This window comes from Temnothorax americanus, unplaced genomic scaffold (genome assembly GCF_048541705.1).
Source record: "Temnothorax americanus isolate GAGA-0224 unplaced genomic scaffold, ASM4854170v1 Scaffold6, whole genome shotgun sequence".
Taxonomy (NCBI): domain Eukaryota; kingdom Metazoa; phylum Arthropoda; class Insecta; order Hymenoptera; family Formicidae; genus Temnothorax; species Temnothorax americanus.
Window position 1 is genome coordinate 1,298,073 of NW_027509751.1, and position 26,177 is coordinate 1,324,249.

Below are 26,177 nucleotides of genomic sequence, written 5' to 3' on the forward strand. Positions count from 1 at the left end.
ATCACGCGATCGTAACTAGAAATGCTTTGGGTTTTCGGTTTTCTCTTCGTCGCATACGGATGACCAATCGAGGAAAACAGATCGGCTTTGAAAGACCGAGACGATTTCTAAACATATTTTTGTCGAGAAAAAAATCAAGTGGAAACTCGGGGGATGCAACGCTGCGCGCTTCAGCGAACATCCGACGCGTATTTCAACGTCCAAACTCCAAAGTGTATTTCGTCTCGTATTAGGCTTGCGTCTCCCCGCTTTCCCAATTCCGCTCCGTTTACCGATTCCAAAATCGCTCGTGCCTGGGAGGCAACGGCGCGCGGCGCGGAGCGGCGCGGGCGTTCGGGATACGCGACCGAAATAATTCAGCGTCGATCTCTCCGTTAGAGCCTAATCGCGTATTCCCGATGCACGGAGCCGTTCTCCGGCGCGATATGCGCCGCGACGCGACGATCTCCGGCATCACGCGCGCATTAAACGTGCATCGCGTGTTAACGGGTGTCGCGCGAATGGCGTTCGTCGCATCGGCATCGGCGCGCTCCCCGCGCCCGAGGCTCCCGCGACTAACGCAACCGTCGGCGTCGGCGCGTATTTGCACCCTCCCGAAATCGGAGCGGTCGAAAAACCGCCAACCGTGTCAATGTTCGAATTCCGAAAACCCTTTCGCTTCCGACAGGGAGTAATTTTCTCTTAATATTCCTTAATAACCTCTTGTGATTAAATTTAATCCAAAAAAGGGTGCAAATTACCAAACTTGCACATTGCTTCCTCATTATTACAGGAAGCTTTTATTTTATTTAATGTATAATTATTAATATTTATTTTTTTAGCTTCCTCATAGAGGAAGCCAAATTTTTCAGTTTTTTCCACCCCTATTACATATATAAAAAATTTGGTCGATTAGACTAAACTTTATCAGGGTTCTATGTATGTACGAAATGTCTGTAACTCCAGAACTAATTAACCAAATCTTAATTAATTATATATAAAATAGGGGTAGAAAAAACTGAAAAATTTAATAGAATTAGATATAGGTCGCTATATCAAATATTGAGAAAGCTATAGGATAAAACACGCTTTTCTAAAAAAAAAATTCGAATAAAATCTATACCGGTCAACCGATTTTAATAAAATTTGAGGAGAACATACTTTCTATGATACTCTATCGATTAAAAAAAAAATGCATCCCGATATCGAAATCTCGAAAAAAAAATTTTTCACCATCGCAAAGCTTCCTCTATGAGGAAGCAAAACATAATAAAATACTTTTTATACTCGATAAAATATTATTAATGTATTTTCAAATCAATTCGAATTCGAATTAATATTGATCAAGATTAATATATCGTCCGATTCAGATTAAGAATTTTCTTAAAATTCAAAAATTGTCCTACGTTTAGCGCGTCCGATTTATCTTTCCTCTCCAAATATTATACCATACATGTAAGAGTTTGCGCATTACACACGTATATTAAATAAAAAAGAAACTTCTCTCCTTTGAAGGAGAGAGAGTCGGTAATATAAAAACACCTTATACCTGGATAGTAGTAAGGGTGTCCAGCGTGCGAGGGGTGCACGAGCGGATGTGGCGCCCGGAAGTCCATTTTGACAGCTGGTCTCTCGCCGAGCGGGAACGCGGGACGCGACGTTGCGGAGGAGAAGGCTACGCCGAGGGGACGGCGACGGCGACGGCGCGACGACGATGCCGACGAGTTTCCTTCGCGAGCCGATCGCGAGGCATCTTCCGCTCCTCAAAGCAGGCCGTACGTTACTTCCGGTCTCCGCGATTCACTCACCGTACACTTTTCTAGCGCGCGAATCCGGGCGACGAGTCGTCGGAACCCCGCACGAATCCCGGTGACGTATTATCGCGAGCGATCGGCGGCCGCCGTTCGAGCACGCGCGATTATCACCGCGGGAAACGATACCGATCGGCCGGAGGACTACCGGCCGGCGCGCGTCTCCTCGCGGATGTCCACCGACTACTCCTCGTCTCCTCTCGTCCAGGTCCACGCGCGTGATTTACGGCCTCGGGCCCGCCGCGGGCGCTCGTTCTATCGCCGTACGCAGGCGCGCGCCAACGGAAGCGCGTCGACGCGCCGCCGTGAACCGAGAGGCGCCGTCCGTCCACCTTCCCGACCTTGCGACACGGTGACGTTCGCACCAAGACTTGAAAGTCTCTCACTCTCCGTCGGCCACGCGTGGACTACCGTCGGAATGGACGACCGGCACACGTATGCGCGTTTGTATACGACGAGAAGAGCGGGAGAGAGAGAGACGAGAGACGAGATGCGAAAGCGACGGCACACAGCCCGCGCACTAATCACCACTTAATTGACCGCGACCGACGCGGCAGGTCGTGCCATTACGGCTAATTGACTGACCGGGCGGCGCGAGCGCGAGGATGTATTTTCACGCGCGCGTCTTTCGTCGCGAGCGAAAGCGGGACGCGCGAGGGTAGGGGAGAATGTGCGCGGCGCGGCGCGGCGCGCGCGCGCGTGAACGCGGATGGATTCCGAATACCACGGTGGCGAGGAACGAGAAAGGGGGAGAAAGAGAGAAAAAGAGCTCTCTTTTGAAACGCTACTCTCCCTCCGCGCGGCGCGTGCGCCCCGTTTGCACGTAGAACCGTCTGGCCCGCCTACGCGGCGTACGAGAGAAAATCCATCGCTAACGAGACTCGCGTCCCCCGCCGGCACGTCCGCCCTGTTTCTGCCCTGCCGCCATCACACACACACACACATACGAGACGCGGCACACTCCACTCCGGACTCCGGTTCCTTCTCGTTCACGTGGCGCACGAACGTAACGATCGCCACGACGCACGACCGACGGCGGTTAGCACTCGACTGGCGAGCGGCGAGCGGCGAGAAGTGAGCGGCCGGAGCGGCGGCGGGCGGCGAAACGTCGTCGCCCTTCGTCCGTCTTCGGCCGTTTCCGCCGCGTTCGACGATCCCTACCACCTGCGGCCGACGACGCGTCCGCTCCGCTCCGCTCCGCTTCGCTGCGCGCCTCGACCAAGATCGAATTGCCGGCGGGATAGAGTGGGACAAATTCTCCTTCTTTCTCTCCTTCGCTTTCGGCGAGAGCGAAGAGCCGTCACACGTTATTACATGCATCTTCGCGAATCACACCGTGAGGCAGCGACGACGACTATCTTTCCCTCTCCCTCTCCCTCTCTCTCTCTCTCCCTTTCTAGCCCGTTCATCATTCTCGCTCGGGTCACGTAACACGTAACGCCCGACATGCATCAACTCTCGTATCATGTAGAATTCTTTTTTCCTTTTTTCTTTTGCTCCGAGAAACTTGAAAGTTCTTCTCAATCGGATATCTAGGAAAGAAACACGAGTAAACGTATATCTCGCGGTGGTTAAATAATTCACAGGTGGAACTTGTACTGTTTTTCTATTCATTTTTGCTTCAACGACGTACCGTCAGTAAATTCTGTCTTTTGCAAATAATTTAAAGTATATATGCGCAGAAAAAAAAGAGTGCCAAATTGAAACTTACGTACTCGAATTGACGCGTTTATTATTTCGCAACAATCTATAATCTTCTTACAAGAATTTGATAATCTATTTCATAATCTTTTTCTTTGTTGAACTATATGAAATGACTTCGTTCAAGTATAAGTTTTCTTCGTTTAACGTAATATAATATTATTTCAAGATTTCCACTAAAGATATTTTCAAATAAAGAATTTTTTTCTGCGTGTGTAAATTATTTGCACATCTAAATACACGTAGAACCTGAATCTCATTCGGTATGAGACTCGATTGAGTGTGTACCCTGCTGCGTCGAAATGCGTGACGAAATGCGTTTCGATGCGATAAGAAGACAGTGTTTAAAGAGAACGCGGGCACGTTGGCAACGATCGCTATATGACGCCACGAATGAATAAATGATTCTCGACATCGAATGTTAGCCCCGTGCTCCTTCGTTCTGAGAACCCACGTCAGACTTATTTCTTCCTACGCCGCGTGTGTGCACCACGAACGATACTCGCGTCGTATATGAAACACACCGCCACGTTTCCCATTAGCATCTCCACGCTTAGGCTATCGCCGCGGACCTTCCCTTTGTAAACACCGATCGTTTGTAAAATAAGCCTCTCCGTCACGAGAAACTAGATAAGCGAAATATAATCGGCGCATACGTCGGGGCCCGAACTCGTCCCGCTTGAGAGTCTAACGGACCCCGGGGTACGTAATCCTCGTGCCACCCACGTCAACGAGAAGAGCGACTATCTCGCCCCTATATATATATACGCGCGAACGGGATACTCCGAAATCTATAGGGCTAAACGTTTCTCACGAAATCCCCTCGATAGGGGGAAAAAAAAAAAAAAGAAAACGACCTGGGCGTTCATTCTAGGCCCCAAGAGCTCTGTCCCCGATGTCCCGCTCCTTGCCATTCTTTTCGTCTTACGCAACCAGCCGCCTCGAGCTAAACGCCAGAGACGAGAGGAGCCTTTCGTCTCTCTCTTCCCCACCCCCCTCGTTCTATCTCTCACTCTCCACGCCCCTCTCTCACTTTATCTCCCTTCATCTCGCTCGCTCATCCTTTCGGGGCCATCTGGCGCTGAAGCGGCACGCGCTGTTCAACCAGCGCAAACCGCCCCCTCTTCTGCCTTCCTCTCAACCACCGCCGCAGTCGCTCTCCCCGTCGCATTCACCCTCTCGCGCGCACGCTTCTACTCTCTTCACCGAGGTCTGAAATCCAACCACTCTGCACTCCTCGCACCACCGACGCCGCCGCCGTCGTACCCTCCTTCCCTCGTCGACGTCGTCTTCGTCGCCACCACCGCCACTTCACCCGGAAACCCGAACGTTAAGGGGATCGAAACGATGTAAACGCGAAAGGCGGATTGAGAGGCGAGCGAGTGGCGCGAGGATGACGGCGCGGGGACGAAAGACTGACGTGGATGGAACGATTACGAAGTCGCCGGATTCCTAAATAATTCGCCCGCGCTTCCGAGAGCGTCGTCACTTTGACGTACAATCTGTGCCGTCTATATCCGTCGTTGCTCCGCTACGTAATTTGACTTCCGCGAAGCGAGAGACAACTCGGCGAACCCGGCCAATGACACCCGCGCGTTCAGCGTGCCATTATCCGTTAACCCTTTGACGCGTGTCGACATCACGACTCTAGCCTGGCCGACTGCATGTAATTCCGTTGCCACACATGCTATCGTGAAACTGACTATCAAAGCTGACTTACCGGACAGCTTATTTCGCCCCGCGTTCCCTCCTTCGCGCCATAATAATGCAAAGATTCGCGTATCGTTATGTAGAAAGTTATTTAGTCATTTATTTCTTGCGAACGTCGCGAAAGACCGTGGAAGACCGTTCGAAGAGAACGTTTACGAGACAAGTAGTTTACCAAATTGAACACAGCGATGTGTACCTACTAAACATATTTTATTATATACAATTTTAATATTAATCGGCCCCGCATAAACACACGGAGATTAGCGTTACGATCTTATATATATATATTGCGAAATATATCAGTCGTGCATTTTCGCAGAAAATATTTGCGATTTCTCTCGCGTACCCATTGCGCTTTAATTACGGGGTCAAGGCTGCTGCTGCTACTGCTACTCGGACGAAGGTAATTTAGCTCTGCGTAAAACGCGGTTTTACCGGACGTCACTCGGGAAGATTAGAGTCCCCGTGTCACCGCTCGGCTACGATGAAAGTTGCACAAGTCGCCGAAGCCGCGAAACACAATCTGCGAAACCGTCATGGTCAATCGACGCTAAATAGACAGTCATTTGCGCGAGGTCATGTGTGCAACGATCCTATAATGCTGTATATTACGGCGTTTAGCGTGCGAGAAGGCAAACACGAAAAATTTTAACGAGAAAACACTCGAGAACCAATGTCTCTGAGAGCGTTGCGTTTGCATTTCGCCCGAAAGATAAGTACGCGCCGTTTGCACACTCACGAGATTAAAGTCGTCGTGCACATTTTATTCATCGATATCGCTCTGAGAAGTAACTCCGACGTCGTCGTCGTGTCGCTCCGTCAATATTTACGCGAACACGTCTCTATATTCGTCGTCGCCGTCATCGTCGTCGTCGACGAGATAGCTCGGCGCGATTATCTTATCCGCGTAATTTACCACCCTATTAACCGCGGGGAAACAATTACCGCCATCGATCTATTTCGATCCCCAAGGCCGTCGAAATTACCGATACGCTAATTCTTGTAAACGGGTAATTAACTTCGCGTCGCGACATACGGCCTGCTATCGACAAAATACGTTCCCGCAATAATATTCCTCCCTTTTCCGCGCGCACACGATATATATATATATATATATACGTTTCACGTGTATCCGCGATGCGCAATTAATTCCCCCTTTCGTCGGGGAGGGGGGGGGAGGAAGGGGGAGGAGACATACTCGCGGCTATTGTAGCCGGCAATCCAATAAACTGATGTGGCCATTAAAGTTGATCGTTAAGCCGATAACAACGTATCGCGCTCTTTCAAAGTGGTCACGTGTGCGCGCGTATATTAAAAGAGCCGCGCCGCGAATGATCCTACCGATATATAATGTAAGCCTCAATTTTTGCGATGGAAATCATTTTCCCCGCGCTAGCAACAAGTAAAAGGGGTCGGGATGGTATTCGACGTAGGTATGTATAACGACAGTAAAATAGCGAGAGCGCTGCTCCACCACGTGCGCGGTTATATACGCAGAAATGCGCGCGCACTCGAGTCGCAGGTAGAAAAACCTGCAATGGCGATTTATCGCGCGAAGTAATTTGATACGATATCGAAACGTCAGGTCTGAAATGCGTGGTATTCGAATACAATTTTGTCCCTATATGCCATTTGTAAATATCATCAAGCGCGCGTACGCGCTTTGTGCATTTACGAGCGCCTGCTGCATTAATTGCTCCGCAGGAGGTTGATAATTAACTATTAACGCGCACGTTATATCCATGTCGATTACAGCCCGATAATCCCGTCATCGATTTTGCCCAACATTACGCTCGAGCCAGACGCAAGAAAGGGAATAATTAAAAAGGTCTTCCTCTCTTTCGCGCTCGTCTCGCAATATCAATCTAAAATAAATTGCCGAGAAAGAACTCGAGCTGAGAGCTATCGATCGCAACATCGCCTCGGTATCTAGGACTCTAGGCGCAACAAGTTTCCGTTAACACTTGGGAAAAAATCATCTACGTATTTAACGTTTTTTAACTTGACGCGAATTTATGCGACTATACATGCCAATAATCCTTTGCATTATTTTATACCTGATACCTGAATTTGAGCGGATGTAAGGAACAAAATTGTTGTGTTTAATGCTTCTTCGAGGAGAATATTAACCACATTTATCAGCACAATTTAAAGTCGATATCTATAATACATCGTATTAAATAATCTTAAGAGTCACTTAAAAGATCATCGCGATCTTGATGAATGTCTTCTTGTTCTTAAGTAAAAACGGCAGTATCGAAATTCGTTCCAGCAAATCCGACATTACGTCTTCCACATTTTCTACGTAACCGATCAGCGAATCCTCGATTAAATTATCGTCGTGCGACGTAGCTGTCGATGACGAACGGTCCTCGTTTGGCTGGACGTACGAGCTCGAGGGTGGCAAAACGAGCTCCTCCGGAGCGATCGCCGAGCGATTCTCCGGGAGCGTTACACCGTCGGTCGCGATGGGCGATTTATTGCAGGTGCAACTCGCGTGAAACAGCCTCTCGCAAGGAGCCACGCGGCGATGAATGGCGGCGGCAGCTGTCGTGGTAGCTTGCACGAATGTCTCGCGGACAGGACGGTGTTCCATATTCGATGATCAATTTTAGCCTGTAAGTCGCAATTCCCCGCAATACGGTGTTCACGCAATGACGAATGTCTCCGATATATCTGTTGCTCTCTCTCCCGTCGTTGTGTTTACCTCAACCCTCAACGCACGCTTGGTATACCGCGCGTTCAACAGCTCCGGTGCACCGGATAGTGCCCGGTGAACGATATTTATGGCTTCCTTGGGACTTTCGGTGCGGACGAGTCCGAAGACTACGCGACGCAGATAAGCCGATTGGGATCGAGTGCCGACATGTTCGACGGGCGCGAGCCGGATTGACCGGCAATCGATCTCGAGGAGGACGCGCACGTCTGTCACGTATACGACCTGGAGACGGACTGACAGCGAATGGAGGAAAGTATAAAAATGGAGAAAAAGGGAAAGGACAGCTCGGAGCCCACACTCCTGCTACGGATTTTACTATCTATATGGTTGTGTAGTAACGCCCAACGAATTGCGAAATGTACGCAACATACACAGGGAAAAACAGTAAAAATAAAAAAAGGATTATTAACTCTGCGCATTTAAATTCGTCGCCTTTCGTTTATTACATCAGCAGTGTTCTTTTCCGAGAGCCTTGACAGCGATATTTTGCCGCGCATAACTGACAATCATATACGAACGCAACAGCAAACGCGCGGCGTTCTGACATTTTACTAGGCTCAAGCAGGCGCGCGTGAAATTATGAAAGAATTCCTGTCTAAGAAAGACACTTAAGAAATCTATGCATTCCTCGGGAACGTAAATTCCAATTCTGAACCTATATTTCTCGGACCACGCCGTATCTCATCGCACCACGAAGGAGATACGGCGATTAGCGGTCAACGAAAGTCGGTTTCTTAAAGATGCAACGATTCCCTGGAATCTTCTGTTGTCCTAAACGAGCCGTTTATATTCTAACCGTTCGTCCGAGAATAGACGCCTCGCAAAGATCAACAGAGAGTGCCCTTCGCGCCACTCAGGACCGTGTCATCGCCCACTCCACGGGAAGAAGGGCAAAAAAAGAGCCGGGACCTATGTGGGAATAGTCCACGTATATAGGGCCCACGCGACATCCCACAGAGCGGCGGTGAGTTAGGCTTATGAGACAGACAGCCCAACAGCCGACTATCTGTCGGGCAAAATCAATACGTGCCGGCGACAGGGAACTTCCCTCTCGCCCCTTCCTTTCACCCTAGACTACTCGACTGACTGCTATCCTCTTTCATCTCCATCCACCGCGCCTCGGTCGACCCTTTTCTGCTCCCTCGTCGCCTCTTTCGGGGTGCCCCGCTCACTTTTTCTCTCGCTCCTCTCGCACGTCGAGCAAACGCGCGTTCTCGCCACCCGCCCCCGTGCCCTCGCTGCCTCGTCATTCACGACCGCCACCCACTCTATAATGGCACGTTGACGTTCTCCAGAGGGTTAATAAGCTGTATTATTTTTATCGCGCTCAAACGAGAGTGACTCTGCATACGCCAGCGCTGCGAACGATTTATCCTTAACGATCGTGGTTAAGAGAAGTGTGACCATGCCCAAACGCATACTAAAAATATTATGTTGCTTAAAAGTGAAGAGATGTGAAGCTGTATCTTTAAATTTGTACTCGGGAATTCTTGCTTCGTCATTTGGCGAAACATATATAGTTGCTTTATAAGCGAAAATGAAAGCTTAAAAAAAGTGATATATCGATAGCGAGACGGAAAGAAATATCGTTCCGCGAAAAGAATCGTTTGTTGAGCACGTCGACTTTGACGAGTGAATCGAAACAGAAGGAACGATCGTATGAGAAAGCAGAAAGCAGAAAGGGGGAGCTAACCGGAAGGAAGGTTTATTCGCGGTGAAACGAGCCATGGAGCCGCGCTGCCGCGAGCGGTTCTGCTACTTCGCAAGGCAGCCGACGGTGGTTAATTATTAACACGCGCCAAGCCAGAAGCATACCCCGTTAAGAGAGCGCGTTGAGAGGTACATCTCGCTACATGAATTCGCGGCAATCGCTCGCAAGGCGTCTAAACGCAGGTTTCGCACCGCGGATATCCGATTAAACTGCTCGCGGAACCGCGACATCATCACCCGGATTGAATTCGAGCCTTTCAATCTTTGGAAACAATACAGCCCTTAGAAATGTTTAATGTTTCGCTGATGTTGAATATGGCTATATATATATATATATAATAGTTTCCATGATTTTTTCATACAAAGTTTTCACTTATTTAATACATGTCAAAACAATTAATTCTTTTTTTTACCAAACTTGAATTAAGTATCGTTCATTTTCGATATTTTTCAAATCTTTATGTTAAATATTTTAATAAATAAATTTCAAACTAATATCCATTAAAGTAAAATTCACTAAAAATAAATAAAAGTAAGATTTTTTTTCATCTTATTTTAGTAGCTAAGTGACGCGTGCAAATACTAATGAAGGAATACGTTACAGTAGCTCGCAAAGTAATATCTTAGAAGAGAAGCCGGAGGCTCGATCGGGTCGCGCTTTGGCACCGATTCACGAGACACCGATGGATAGAATACACGAGAGAAATTGAGCCTTTTGACCGCGTGCCTGACTAGAACAACAGCCACGTGCACAAGGTGGTGGTTATCGAGGGATAAAGAACGCGAGAAGCAAGTCGCCGATGACATTGATATCGATTCCCGCGAAGAAGATGACAGGCATCAGGTCAACACTCTTCTACCTATTGCTCTCTGCGCGAGTTAAAAGAGAGAAAGAGCGAGAGCGAGGAGGGTCGCAAATGGACGTCGTACACGCAGACGGACGGGGATGAGAGAGAGAAAGAGAGAGAGAGAGAGAGAGAGAGAGAAAGAGAGAGAGAGAAAAAGAGAGAGAGAAAGAGAGTGTTTGATACTCTGTCTTCGAACCCCCGCGTTTGGAAAGAGAAGAAATTAACAGAGAGAGAGAGAAAGAGAGAGAAAGAGAGAACTGATATCTCGCCCCGTACGTTTACCGTGAAGAAGGCCGATGGGCGAGTGGGCGAGGACGAGTCGAGGAGACGAGGACGGCAGACGTGTTGACGAGAAACGATGGGGCTGGCTCCCTAATTCGAATTTAGGTGTTGGGCGGGTTGGCAAGTGGGCGCAATGCGGTGTCACGCTGCGGGCGTTTGCTCTTTCTCCTTCAGCCCCCTCCGGGCTGGTTTCCTCCGCCAACCCGCCACCCGTCATCCGCCTCTCCTCATTCCTCTCGCGTCTCCTCACCCATGGTACGCCGCGCACTCCACCTTCCGCACTTTAACTCCCTTGCTCCATCCACGGGCGCAAGCTCCTCGCTAAGCCCTCCGCTAAGTCCCATCCGACAACTCGAGCGCCACCCCCGGTACCCTCTAAGCCAGATCGACCGACCTTAATCGACCTCCTGATCTCGACGATCGTATTATACCTGCCTGCGCGCACTTCCTCCCTCCTTTCCTCCCTCGACGAGAAAGCGATACTCGGAGTTACCAACGACTTCTGCGTTTTCTTGTCACATTTTACCGTCGCGGTTTTCCGCGGTTTCGCGCTGAATTTCCGCCGTGAATTTAGTACGACATTTGCAACGGACATTCAAAAACTGCACTTCAATCGGAAATATACGTGAGAGATGGATAAATTTGCGTTGCAAAAATTGAAGAAGAAATTCTTAACATTTTAATTAAATTATTATTAAATAGATATTTGCGATGCAGGCTAGTTCATACATATAAACAGAAACTCCGAAAGCTAGCTAAGGGAATAGCGTTCAATTATAATGTAAGAAGATTAAACCAGTTTTCACCCAGTTTGTTAAACTTATTCAAAAACGTATAAAAATTTTAAGCGTGCCATGCTATAAACAGTTAAGAGAGGCATTAATTTCGCATAGTCCATAATTTTTGGTAATTTACAGTAAATTATAGGTATTATGAACGTGACACGTTGCTTTCGACAATGCCGAGTGTATCGTTTGATTATAATGCTTCATTGCGAAAGTCTCGCGGAAGTTCAAAATGATGAAATCGGCCGTTCTTTTACCAACACTGATTTTCCGCTAATGGACATTACATTCGCGATAATGATACTTAAGCATCTCGAAAAGGTCACGCACAACATCCGGATGTGAGAGTTTATAATAGCGCTAAAACGTTTGGTATGTTAAACGGCAGGATTTCCGGCGTATTTTGCAATGGTTCCGATGTAAACCTAATAATTCTCGTTCTATTCCTGATACGGAAGCAAATAAATGGAGCGTAAAGTTAAAAAAATCTTTTTTAATTCACGATAATTTTTTTTTCAAAATATTTATCTCCTATGGACTCGGAATAATTGCGATGTTTGCAAAATAGGAAATTTTTTTTACATGTCGATAATCGAGCGGATTGAAGAATTCATAAAGGAAGGCGCGATATAGCGTTGTGGAACATCCTGTACGGAAAGGTTAATATATTTTTTACAAGCTTGTCTTGCGCCCGGATTAAAAAGGCGACTTCAACGGCCTGCTCGAGTGCAAGTTTACGACTCCTAAATGGCAGGTTTGCACGGTGGTCTCACGCGTCCAACGGCGTAAACTCGAGGAGACGTGCCTTCCTCGACGGTACAGGGGCGTGCACCGCCGCCGCTAAAGTCAGAACGAAAAAGAAAGAGAACGAGGCAAAAGTGTTACAGGCTAACAGCAACAAAGCCGCAAGGGAACCTTTCGCGGCGAGAAAGCTTTTCGGGGCAAACGCGCGCGGTGTCAGCGAATAAAAATGTAACGAGATGCATCACACCTCGCGCGCGATATTCTTACATTAATCTTTCACGTTCTAAAATTTGTTCGCGCAGTTAATATACGTAAACACGTAAACAACGTGTGAATTATTAAATAATTTAAACATGACGTAATTGATCGTACCCTTTCGGGGTACACGTAAAAAAAAGAAACATCGTAAGATATAATTACGGAACGTATACGAAGTATGCTCGCAACGGGAAAGATATTGCTCGTAACATGAGACACACTTAGAAAAGGTTCACGAAGATAAGGGAGAAAAAAGAAGACATAAACGAGGAACAAGACAGAGAATCAGAAGAGCGGTGGAAAAAAAGCACGAAAATTCGCTCGAACGCAAACCATCAGAGACTATGTTCTCGGCTAGCTCTTCACCGCCAGTCTCCTTTTGTCTGTCGGATTTTTAAGAGCACCACTCATGTCTCATCCACCGTACCTTCCGCCCCGCCGAGTCTTTGTACAAATACACGCCTGTACCTATATATATTTCTACATTTATATACATACATATATACATATATATATATGTAGGTCCAGGGGTATGTTCCGGGACTGTTTACGTTTTTTGAAATGTACAGTCCTGGAATATAACGCATATATATGTAATCAGATTCAAAAAACTGTACCGAAAAATGCCGTAGGACATCAATTTTTTCCAGGACAGTCCTGGAAACTGCCAAATGTCCCGGAATATACCGATATCAAAAATAAAAGTCCCGGAACATACTTCCAGACCTACATATATATACATATATATATATAAATGTGTAGAAATATATATATGTATGTACACGCGTACATATAGCATTTTTAATATTTCGCAGTTTAAACTGAATGTGCGAATAAAAAAAAAGACTATTAAAATAAGAAGTTTAAAGGGATTAGCAGAATGGTTTCAATTTAAAAAGTATGGTTAAATAAAAGTCAACTTGGTATTATCTAACAAGTAACGGAAGTGTGCTTTTAACTACCGATGCTAGAGAAAACCTTCCAAAAGTTGTTGATCCTTTAATTAAGAAGTACTAAGTGCATCGCTGTGCAAGAGACGAGAAAAGTTTAAAACTCGCTGAGTATACTTTTAAATATGCTTCAAGTGCGCTAAACGTCTTATTTAGACAGTAAAATAACGTAATATTTACTACGGTTTTTATCCCCAAATAGAAAAGTTGAAAAATATTGACATATGCGAAAAACATTTTCGTACATGTGACACACATAATACGAAACTCACTGCATAGTAAGCACATTTTATTTAAATTAGCACTCACCTTGTTCCTTCTCCGGAATTTTTGCAGGTGCCTTTTTATCGGGTGCCTTTGGTGAGCAGTTCTTTCGCACTGGCCTAACGGTTAATGTCGGTGGAACCTGTCGGAGATAAACAAACTAGCTGTAGCAATCTATTTATGTTTGGCGTATAATAGATTGTATCGTTCATTTTCGCGCACATTATATCATCAACGTGCAAACACATAAATGATGTACTCACCACTTTCTCGGACCTTTCGCCCGACGGTAATCTGGCTATGGCCGCGTCGGGACTGTCCTCGGGCGGTGGAGGTTGCACAATCCAATTGTATTCTCGTTTCTCAACAGGCAGGCCCCATCTCTCGTACTCGAGACTCTGCGTACGCAAGGTCTCGTAGCAGTCTAAGCACACCACCGCAAAATCGCCGTTCTCTAACAGTAGGCTCTTCTCCGGGACCCTGTGATACCTCAAGAACGGGAAGTCCTTCACCGGCAGCGCTCGTACCCGTTTCCTGTACGTCACAATGCCGCAAACGTAACAGCAAAAGTCATGGGTGTTATACTGGCGCTCGGCGACGTTCATTTGCTGTCCACCGGAAAGAGTTTCATGCTGACGCCATTGCGCCAACAGTGAATGATAACAAAACGCGCAGACCAGGGCGGAACCATCGTCGCGGAGCTGCTCGGCGTTCGGATGTGACTGGTGACGCAACAGTTCCGGGAAAAATGGCGCGTTTCGACCCACAGGACGACCGTACAATACTCTCGCTAGAGTTAAATCACTGTGTAAACCGCATAGGAAACAATAAATCGAGCTGCTCGATGTGCCCGGATTGCTTCCGAACGTTCGATCCGAACTGGAGCTCGGTGGCGTAGCAATTGACCGGTTCACGTCACCATTTGGATGTGGACTAGGAATATCATACCTGGAATTTAACAGAAATCACAAATGTTACATTTTTTTAATTCTCTTAATATAACATCCATTAATATAACATACAAAGATAATTTCAAGAATAATTTCTTTCATCAGTGTAAATTGTTCATGAAATTGTACAATCTATTAATCTTTTACAAGGATCAAATCTTCGTAGAAATATATGTACAAATGATAGACATAATAATAGATAAAACCATTTCAATCACGTAAAACACTTCTTAATGTATTATTAAGCGTAATGTATGCACATATCATTTAAGAATAATAGCTAATGTAATTTGCGGTAGACTAACCTGCGGTGTTCTAAAGGAACCCGTTGAGCTTCCATACTTTCCCACTGTTGCGCAAGATGATTCACACAGTGACTACATGCCAATACCCTCCCGTGACTATCCATACAAGCATTTTCAGACGTACGTGCCATTCCTCTCAAGCAAGGAAAATGCATAGCATGTGAATTCATTCCCTCTGGGCTCGTAGATAACCTGAAAAAATAAAGAATAACCTAATATCCTGAGAAGGATAAAAGATATTGAGTTATCGATATCCCGCGATAGGATTATGTTAACTGCAATTTCCTCGGTTATATTTATATAGGACTTACCACTCCATAAGAGTGCGAGGATGCAATCTCTCACAGATATAGCACCTATAATTTTGGCCAAGCACAACAGTTCCATTTTCCGCAGGACCATTACTAGGTGAATTTCGTTGCCCAGACGTGGGAGCTTTCACGGTGGTATTGCTTCGTTGCTTGTTTGTAGCAATCGTTGACTTGTTTAAGTCGTATGGCTTAAAGCGAATATCGCTACCAGCTGAATTGGCTGGAGATTTTGGAACAGAGGGCCGTGGCGAAGGACCTGCAGCGAAAATATTTAATCTTTTTATACACTGTCTATAAATACTAGTAAATAAAATGTAAACATTTTTCGAGATTAATGAAGATTAACCTTGTTGACGGAAATCTACATTTTGTCCGGCTGGCTGCGCCTCGTGATTTTCTCCGCCAAACACCTGCTGCTTTTGCGGGATAGCTTTATAACAAATGGAGCAAACCTGCACCATTCCCTGACTAATAGGACTAGCTCCTGTCGGAGGTCTCAGATGTAAAATAAAAGGGAAGTACACCTCCTTCTCTGGATTAGGACAGCAATACAGAAGTCTAATACTGGACGAAGGGTACTCGAGAGCGCAAGTGTAGCAAATAAACGTAGTTGTATCCATTGCAGGTGCTTGCCGTTTGCGAAGCGTATAATTTCTATCACCATGCGGTACTCCTTGCCGCGTGTACGCTTTCCATTGCAAGTTAAGATGATTCTGGCACGCTGAGCAGGCCTAAAAAAAATGGTCAGTATGTAAGTATAAATTACTATAGAAATATTAAAAATAATTTTTATGTACACCAAGTACACCAAGAAAATAAGTATGTCGGAAAATATACCTGCACTCGTCCAGCACTGTCCATGGGTCGACTTCTACTCGGCCTAGGATGAAGCATCAGTGATGGAAAGAACGGCGGTGGACTGGGAGAAGAATGCGGCGGGTTTGACGGGGTTGGCAGTGGCTTCGCAGCGATATGACTGAGAGATCCCCTCTTGAATTCGTCCCCGCACACATAACAGACTTCTGTGACCGAGTTCTTATCCGGCATCGACAGATCCAGGATGTCTGTGCCGACGCTAGATGATGATCCGCCGCTGTAGATAGCTGCAATCGCAACGTCAGACGATTGATTACGCGGTTCGTTCATTGTCGATGAGCGCTCCATTCGTCGCGTAAAATCCACGAACGCGCATCGACATAACTGGCCATCCTACTTGTCTCGGGAATCGTATTCGACATTATCGTCACGCTGCACGTGGCCCACTTAGAAACTGTATTTTTCGCAGGTTTATCTCCACGCTGTATCCGAATACGGAGAGTGTTGATAGTTCCTCGCACTTTCGTATATATACGACGACGTACACAGTGTTTCTATTTCGAATGACCCGGTTATCTGTTGGGGGCACCCGCTGACTAATGAATATCAGATCGGTCGGATCGAAATTGTAGAGGTCACCGAGGCTCAATAATCCCGAACGCAAACGCGCGCGGTGCGCGGGAGGAAAATCGTCTAGAATCGCCACTCAGATCGGACGTGCGCGCTGAATGAATCGGACAAACTCTTCGTCACACACAACATCCACATACTTCTTATCTACAAAACTGTTAACCTTTACTTTCAAACGTTTACATTAGTGCACGGAAGGACTAAGGCCAGCGTAAATAATGACCTGATTCGTATATTTACCGCGTACACATTCTAAAGCGAGATAATGTAATAGCAATGAAAAACAGCTTTTACTTCTATCAGATAGCACTTGCCTAAGGTGATTTCATGTCCATTTCGTTAAGTGCATACTCCGGACCTGCTTTAGTATTAAGCGCATTAAAACGCTTCAGCATGATTGCCGCTTAATATTTTCACACTACGTCGTACACATCGTAGATACTTTATCTATACTTTATCTAAGCATACTGTTGTCGCTCTCTTCATAAAGGATGGCCAGTAAGTCGTAATAAATCGTAGCCGGCAAAGAAGTGATCTGTATCTTATCATTTAAAAATATCAGCATCAGATATTTAAGTAGACAGAACAAAAGACAAGTGTCTAATCAATAAATACGAATCTCAGATTCTATATTCGTCACCAATTTTTTTTTTCATTTTCGTTGAAATAAATTCAACGAAAATGAAATATCTTATACTACAATTAACCGTATGACGAGCAGTACATTTTTTTATTCTCTCCAAGTTAGAAATAAAAGCAGTAAGTTGACCTCCGATAAAGATCCAATTAAACTCCCCTGGTCAATTTGATAATTAGAAAAATCCCAACAGTCGCCTCTTCGCGTCCTGCTCTATAATGTATATACATATATATACTGTTCGTCATACGGTTAATTGTAGTATAAGATATTTCATTTTCGTTGAAGAATTTATTTCAACAAAAATAAAAAATAAAAATTGGTGACAAATATAGAATCTGAGATTCGTACTTATTGATTAGACACGTCTTTTGTTCTGTTGATTTAAATATCTGATCTAATATTTTTGTACTTTTTTTTTAGTAAGGTGTTTCTGGTGATAATATTACATAATAATATTTCTGAATATATATATATATATATATATATATATATATATATATATATATATATATATTACTTATCAAAGTGCAGAAATATCATCTCATGTAATATTATCACCAGAAATACCTTACTAAAAAAAAGTATACAAACATTATAAATAAACAAGTAGAATAACTACGAATAGATATATATATATACATTCTCTTTTTCTTAGTTTCATGGATTAACGAGATGCAACTAATGAATAGTAACCTGCAGGCGGCGGTAAGGTGGGTTGTGGCGCAGGTGAGGTTCTAGGTGCATGTCTCAAATCCAACGCCGCCTCATTGGATATTCTAGCGTCTTCGACAGGCTGTCGTGGGCTCTGTAACCTTTGATGAGGTGACTGCAATCTATGGTGGGGAGATTCCATCGTGAGCCTCGCTTGTTCCAAGTGCCTGTGCGTTTCCGCCGTGTTAGAATGCGGCCTTGGTACCTCGGCAACCGAATTCGACAGAGGTCTGGTCTGCTCGACTACTCTTGGCGAGGGTGAGTTCGGTGGTAATCGGGGTGAGATGCCGACCGGCCGATTTTCCTGTCTGAGCTGCGGCGCCTGATCGTTCGTCAAGCCCAGAACTTGGGCGGCATATTCGCCCTGAAGTGTCATCTCGGCCCCCGTGAACGGACCGCCGTCGCATCTCTTCAACCAATAAATCCGCTCGCTGGGTGATCTATGCTGCCGCTCGTAGCTCTCCCACTGTTGCAATAGCAGTATGTAACAGAGATTGCAGGCCTTAACAGCACCGCTTCTGGCACCATCGCCGCGGTAGCCGTTTGGCGGCTCGTGCGACTCGAGAAACGGAAAGTAGGGCTCATTGGAACCACCTGGACTTGGTTTCACTCGTAACCAATGCTGCTCGCTGTGGCCCACGGCGCCACATACGAAGCAGATCCTCGCTCCGCCACCATCCTCGGGCGGATTGGGCTGCGCATTCGTGAGCGATTGCCCCTCAAGTCCCGGCTCATTCTTTACATATAATTTGCCTTCCATCATGTCAGGAAACCATTGGATCCCTTTTTAACGCCCTCTTATATCTTCGTGTTTGGCACGCATGTACGATCAGAAATCACAGTGATTGATAGAGCTTCTATCTCTTGTGTATATCTGAAAATATAGAATAGATTCATAAGTAAAATACACGGTATATATTTGATTTTGGTACAATTTATATTCATTTCTATTTTGGCTCAGCGATTTCACAATTACGAAATAATACGTTTCTTCGTGTGTATCTATGAGGATACTATACACAAATGCATTTAAGTCGCCATATTATATGCAAATAAGATTGTCTAAGTGCGGGCATGACATCATTTTACAGATTAAATTGCTAAATATTTTACGAAATAGGAATAACGGACGTGCAACAGTCATTAATGCACTTTTAATTCACAAAGTACTCGTTTTAATGATACCGCAACTTCTGAAAATAACTATGCTTCAAGCGTAACCATTGATTTAGCACAATCAACACAAGGATTCTCTGTAAAAAAGAAAAAGCAGACAAAGAATAGGAATCGTTTAAAAATTGGTTCCTTAACGTTCAGAAATTGTGCGGTAATCACCTATCGTGCTACGTTCACTGAACAATTTGCTGTTTGCACTACTTGATAACAAATTGCATTTACTGTCGCCACGAAAAAGACATTTTGAAAGTAAACTTTGCAATTTTCAATTCTGTCGTATGCACAATGTCCTCAATGCCAATCGTCCGTAACTCAACTCGTCAAAGCGTGTAAGCGGCGTGTAAGAACAGCGCAGTAATTTCGTGCGCAAGCATCTGGTAAGCAAACAGACAATCCCGACAAAGCGACGAGACGGTCAACAGGCTGGTGTTTAAAAGATTAAAGAACCATTCGTAAAATCCGCGATGCATTTAGACCGCCGCAGGCATGCGGTATATTTTTGGAGCATCGCTACATCGACGTTTACCGAGCCCGACCAGAGATCAAACTTCTCGGTACATCGGTAAGCGAGTGCTAAAGGATCGTCGTTGGAAGAAGGAAGAAGCGTGCGTGTCACTCGTGTGTGCGTTTTCAGCGGCGAGGAAGCGGGGTAAGGGAAACGGAATGCGGGCGAGATGCGGACGTAGAGGCGCGGAAGGATTTCCCCGACCGCGTCCCGACGGGAACGACGAGGACGACGAGGCTGGCCGGCGGTCGGGCCGCCGATGACAGCGAGTTCTCGCTCGCCGCGAGAGCCGAGGATCCGCGAAACGTGCTTCGCGAGCTGGCGTTCGGGCACACAATGGTGGTGGCGAGCTCGCGAGTCGCGCGGCCGTCGCGGCCGACGCGTTCGCGCCTCGGACCGCCGCCGTTTTGGAGATTCCGCGACGGCGGCGGAGCGGACGGTGCTGGGGCGACGCGCCGCGCCGCGCCGCGCCGCTCGCCGATCCCCGCGATCTCGCGCGATCCTCTCGCCTCTCGCTACCGAAAATTACGCGGGGCCGGGACGATCGAGGGGGCCATCGGCGAGCGCGCCGCGCGCTCCGTCGAGGGAATCAAGGGAATCGCTCGCGCCCGTGTGGGCCGTAAGCCACGGGGGCCAAACCGCGCCGCCGAGGCCGAAACGCGCGAGCCGAGCACACGACACACGACACTCACGTTCTCACAGTTCGGCAGGGCTGGCCGCAACATCGCGTCGCTGCTTGGTGCTCCTGTCTCGTCGGCTTGCTCGCGCACGGACAAAAGCGGGAAGCGGGGCTCCTTTATCGCGAGCCCTAGTCCCTGCCATACGTGCTCGAGCTCGAGCGGCGCACGGTGCCGCGGGGTGTCACCTTCGTCGTCGCGCTGCCGCCGGCCGTCCCGCTCATATTTACACGCGCCAACGACGCCGGTAGACGTACGACACCCAAACGCCCGGACCCGGACACGTATCTCGACTGTCGCGCGTGACCGCGAGGTAACGACGGGATCGCTACTACGGGCGACTAGGAAAGATACATTTTTCGATGGCACAGCACCCGCGACTTCGCCCTCACTTCGCCGCCATGTTGCAAAATCCCGATCCGCCGTGCCGTGCCGTGCCGTCCCGTCATGCCACGCAGCTTCGTCATATGACAGCGCCGCCGGGACGGCCAATGGGAGCGCGCGGCGCCAGCGAGCCCGCGAGAGCCCGCGTCGCCCGCGATCGCACTGCCGCCAACGACCAATTAGCAGTTAGCGCGAAATTTGAATTTTACGCTAAATTCTTCGTCCGTCAAGTCGCGGTGTCGAGCGTCGAGATTTATCTATACGCGCGTAAACTCTGTCCGTACCTCGAACTTTTACATTCTTCAACGTCAAAACATTCGCCCTCGAGTGCCAATCTCGGCCCCGCCGCGAACGGTCCGCCGTCGCATCTCTTCAACCAATAAATCCGCTGGCTGTGTGGTCCAGGCCTCCTCGTAGCTCTCTCACTTTGCCGGTGAGTTTGTATTATCGTTATCTTAATGGCCATTTTCTTTCTTTAAAACCGAGCTCTCTCGAGCGCGTCCTTTTGCTTTATCGGCATTCGACGGCAAACTTCGACAATCGTTATCGCTAAAGATGGGCGAATCGATTTACTTAAGAAGAATTTAATAGCGAGGCTAATCATAAAACGTATTCTTTAAAAAAAATTGTACTACCTTCAAAATTAATATGGCCATTTTCTACTTTTGTTCCACTCACGTTGAAGATAATGATGATTTAAAAATCAGATGATCAAATTTATCACTATGAACAAGAATATGCATGTTGTCTGACCGAAGGGGTAAGTAAATTTGATATCGAAACGGTATAAAAATACCACTCGCCGTTCTTTCGCTATTATTAATTGTCCCTCTTACCGATTGATTATCGATAGTAATAAACTATAGAGCTTATTGATTAATATTTCAAAAGAGAATCGCGTTTCATCAAAACGCAAATATCTCTAAACATAAAAAATTTTTTCGCGACATAAAAAATTTTGATTTTTATAAAACTACAGTTTCACACACATGTAAGAATTGAGGGGAGGCAAATTGACGAATTTAGAAATTTCCAATTGCGGCTTTCAAAAACCATCCCTCATAAGTAGAAGCGGCTTTTTCGAGGGCTTTTTGCTTTTCTCAATATATCTCGAAAAGTATATTCGCTCGAGGTATCAAAAAATATGTTATACAAAAGTATAAGTGAACCTCTCTGTTTAACTACATTAATAATATTAAAAAAAACAATTTTTGAAATTTTTTTTAATTTCTTAACCGCATATTGTCTTTTATCTTGCTAACAATAAGCGCTCCCGAATCATCCTGTTAATTTGGAGTGATTAATTTCGAAAATCGCAATGTCGACGTATGGACCGCGAAACTGCCGGAGGCAGAGATTCCGTTCATCTGCTTTTTTTGCGCAACGCATAAACATAAGAGAAAAAAAAGAAGAAACAGAGTAGACGACTGTGCAGTCTGTAAACGCATCGCAGATCCGCTTTCTACGAAGACAAACGTGCCGACGAGCGAACCGGTCGTTCCACCGCGCGATGCTAATTTTTACGCTGACACACAATATCTGCTGAATAAAGGAAACCGAACGTGCGTGAGAAATGCCGCGACAAGCATGCCTCTTATGAAACGCCAAGACGTTTCGCAACGAAACAAAAATGTTGAACGAAATAACGTGCGATTCTAGGACGTGCTTTATTTCTCGACGGCACACGCGCCTACAATTATTTAACGTAATATAATTAATATATTATATTATCATATTAATAACATATATTACTACATATAAATATAATATATTATATATAAAATTATAATATATAATAAATTATATATTAAATAATATATAATCGAATATAATATAACACGTATGAATTATTTATATAATATATAAAACTAAGTGATTTTTTAGAAGGGAAGTAGTAAAGAAGGGTCGGTTTCTCTGAATGTTTCACGGTATTTAATCAACAGATTGGAACATCGTATTGAACGCTAAAATTTACGTTTCGTAAGTTGTGGTAATTTCATATGTTACGCGCGCATCTACCGTCTCGCGCATCAGGTGAAATTTTGATATAATACTAAAAAATAATTGGAAATACTTTAAAAATACTCTTTGCAAAATGATAACTTTTAGAAATATACACACTCTCTTTCTTTCTCTCTCTCTCCTTCTCTCATTCTCTCGAATCATTTTCGCCTCTACCATACATATCTATTAGCTACAATATTTTGAATTTTTTTCCTTATACGTTTTATACAGAGATTTAAAATCACAAGAAATTATTATTCGTAACGTGTAATAGTAGTGTTATTGTTGTCATCATTATTATTAATCTTACAGCTATCGACACGCAATAATGGTACAAAGTTATTTTGTTTTTCACATTCGCAACCGCAGACTCACTATAATTCGTAGAATGTAATCGCAATTATATCGATCGTTTCCAAAGATTATCATCGAGACTATCCCACGGCAGTTACGCGATGTACGCGATATTTCACGATAGAAATATTTTTATTTTGACGCGCACAGCGGTTGCCTAGTTATAAGATTGCATTGAATTGCATAATCACGATTTTAACTTAATGTTTTTACGTACGTCCTGACTCTCGCGTTAATAATATCTAAAAGAAAGAATAGATCACTCAAAAACAATACTCTGATCTTGCAGATACAATGTAGCTATCATATCGCCGTAACGAATATTCTAGAAATCCGTTAAGTGTCTCGCGATAATATAGAATACTAAATCTGCATTTTTTCAAAATGGGAAGAAAGCTACACTGTAACTGAAGAGGAGTCTCTTGAACATTAAACATAGCGACATGTAAATACACACTATCATCATTTCTTATAAATAATTACAAACTAAGTCTGCTTTGCATTGATAAATGACTATAAGATCATTATTTTTTCATTCTTTATCTTTCTTTTTCTCTCTCTCTCTCTCTCTCTCTCTTTTTTACTCTCTATCACTTTCGTCACTCATACAAAGTTCAATTCATAGAACGCTACTGATGAATGTTAGAAATAATTCATTAGAAGCTATCTTTCCACATTTTACTAATATCGAATTTTTCTCACCGATTGGAAACAAGAAGGAAGAAGATTCGATGCTTCGAACTTTTAATCAGCAAGATGCATGATTTAAATGAGAATGCGTGTTATTTTTATTCAGGACTGGAACTTCCTTTGTGTTTCCTTGGACACAAAATGCCATTAACTTTTTACTCTACGATTTATCTTTTAGGTGCAAAGCACAGGCAATTAACTCGTTTCGCTTTTATTATGACTTACTCGAAGAATGACGTATGTGCGTAGTATATTAAAACAGATTTGACATTTGGTGAACTTATGACTTTTACTCATTTGACCCTACTGATGCGGGTTATCTCATTTCTTCTATACATATATAAACAGATATTACGGTAATAAAGTTTCCTTCTTCATATATGTAGAATGCTTCAATAAAAAAAAAGAGGGTAAGATACAGTTCGCGGGGAATCGTTTTCGACTAACAATTCTGCAACGATTACCTATTTAATTCTCCTTGTTTACTACGTGTGATAAAAATAGATTCACAATATATATCTAAATGTGATGTCCGCATTGCGTTGCCTTTATCACTACGATCTACCGTTTATTTAAAATGATAATGCAGTACATAATACTAAGTTCATCGTAAATTGTATGTAAACGTTTTAATTAATGTAAATATATCGAGACGATTTAAATTTCATTTTATCGAAATATCCGGTAGAAGCGGCCATATTATAGCAGTTATTTTTTTGTGAACGATACCGTATATATGTAATGAATAACGAATGTTGTAGTAAAAATATGCTGGGTCACCGATTCCGATAAAAGTTCTCGACCCGATGTGTATGTATAATCTGCGAGCGTTATTTAAATCAGAGTAAACATATATGACCAAAAAGAAGCGTATCTATCTAAGAGGAACACAGAAGCATTGAGAAAGATCATGAAATAACAAGGAAAAAATTGGTCCAATCATCAGTTAGAAAATAAAAATTTACTCCATGTGCTTTTGGATCTTGTACAATATGGATTACAACTTTGTTCGCACACATCGGCAGCACTGTTTCTCGTTAGATCCATGCTGCTAATAGCACTTCGGCCGTTCGATTAAAGGGACTATTTGTAACACCATTATGAATATGTAGACACAATGATGTAATCCCGTGATTCCCCCGTTGGATTTACCTACGCTATACCCTTGTATATCTCCTGCGCCTTCTCAACAATATCATCTTTAATCACAGTACCGTCAAATCATTTCTCAATTTTAATATTTTCAAACTGTTCACCCTGTTTGTTAATTATTCTTTTAAAAAAATTAATTTAACTATTCTCGAAAAACGTATTTCTTTGGTCAAAGAACCAAGAGAAAAAATTTTCTTAATAGTTTCATTAATTTTTACTGAAGGAGCAACCGAGGTGTCAACATACGTGAATTTGCATAAAACAATGCTTCATATAATTCAAATAACTCAAATAATTTTACAATAATTTCAAAAAGAAAAGTGATATCGACAATAATGTCGCAGTAAGTGTTTAATCATTCTGAGTAATACAATAAAATAACTTCTGTAAAAAAAAAGCATAATTATAGTAATCTTAGGAATAAATCTGTTTTTTATAAATTGAACAGATAAATTAAGAATAAAGGCAGAGAAACATCGAAGTAACATCAAACAATAAAATACGCAATTGCACGCAGCTGAACTCGTCCCGCAAAATAAAACTTTCAAAAATCGGGCCCAACGAGCGTCGTCGCGGGATGTAAATCAACGAATGTCGAAACATTTGGTCGGTCGCTCGACGGGCAAACAGAAAAAAGTTTCACCCTCGTATCTTAATACGCCCTTCCTGCGCGGCAAGTGACAATCCTGAAGAATCTTTCGAACGCACCGAGTCCATGTCTGACTCGACGCTCTCAAATGTTGCTGTTTACCGACGCTTCGCTGTCTATAATTCTTTTGTCTTTGATCTCCTCTGTTAGCGGCTTACTAAATACGGGCTCGATCGTCTCTGACAGCAGTTTCGGATTGTGCTTGTCGATGTGCGTCAGCTCGATCGGGAGGTATATGGTTCGGCAGTAATCGATGTCGGCCCGGCATAACGGGCAACGCTCGCAGCGACGGGCGCAGTCCAGACAGGCCACAGCGTGTCCGCAGGGAAACAGGGCCGTGTCCAGGCTCCGGTCCATGCAGATCCGGCAGAGCATAGCGTCCAACAATCTCGCCAGGCATTCTCGAGATTCCTGAAATCGTACGATTCGTTTGTATCGAATATGCTCTTGGTGACGAATCTT

General features: G+C 44.6%; 2 protein-coding genes across 3 annotated transcripts in view; both read right to left on the minus strand.

The window, feature by feature from the left end:
* The window catches only part of Px (MAP7 domain-containing protein plexus), an 88,000-nt gene extending 67,097 nt beyond the window's left edge, over nt 1-20,903 (minus strand). The window contains exons 1-8 of the mRNA XM_077420554.1: nt 20,498-20,903; nt 18,107-18,998; nt 16,165-16,430; nt 15,674-16,058; nt 15,328-15,583; nt 15,017-15,208; nt 14,025-14,709; nt 13,807-13,903 (exon numbers count right to left, since the gene is read on the minus strand). Of these exons, the coding sequence (XP_077276680.1) occupies nt 13,807-13,903; nt 14,025-14,709; nt 15,017-15,208; nt 15,328-15,583; nt 15,674-16,058; nt 16,165-16,430; nt 18,107-18,887 (2,662 nt within the window). The 5' untranslated portion in view covers nt 18,888-18,998; nt 20,498-20,903. The remainder of the gene's footprint in view (nt 1-13,806; nt 13,904-14,024; nt 14,710-15,016; nt 15,209-15,327; nt 15,584-15,673; nt 16,059-16,164; nt 16,431-18,106; nt 18,999-20,497) is intronic.
* A 1,872-nt stretch (nt 20,904-22,775) lies between these two features.
* Dnr1 (E3 ubiquitin-protein ligase defense repressor 1) overlaps nt 22,776-26,177 on the minus strand; it is a 151,121-nt gene continuing 147,719 nt past the window's right edge. For both annotated transcript variants that reach the window (XM_077419929.1, XM_077419930.1), the window contains one exon: nt 22,776-26,126. In XM_077419929.1, the coding sequence (XP_077276055.1) occupies nt 25,800-26,126 (327 nt within the window). In that variant the 3' untranslated portion in view covers nt 22,776-25,799. The remainder of the gene's footprint in view (nt 26,127-26,177) is intronic.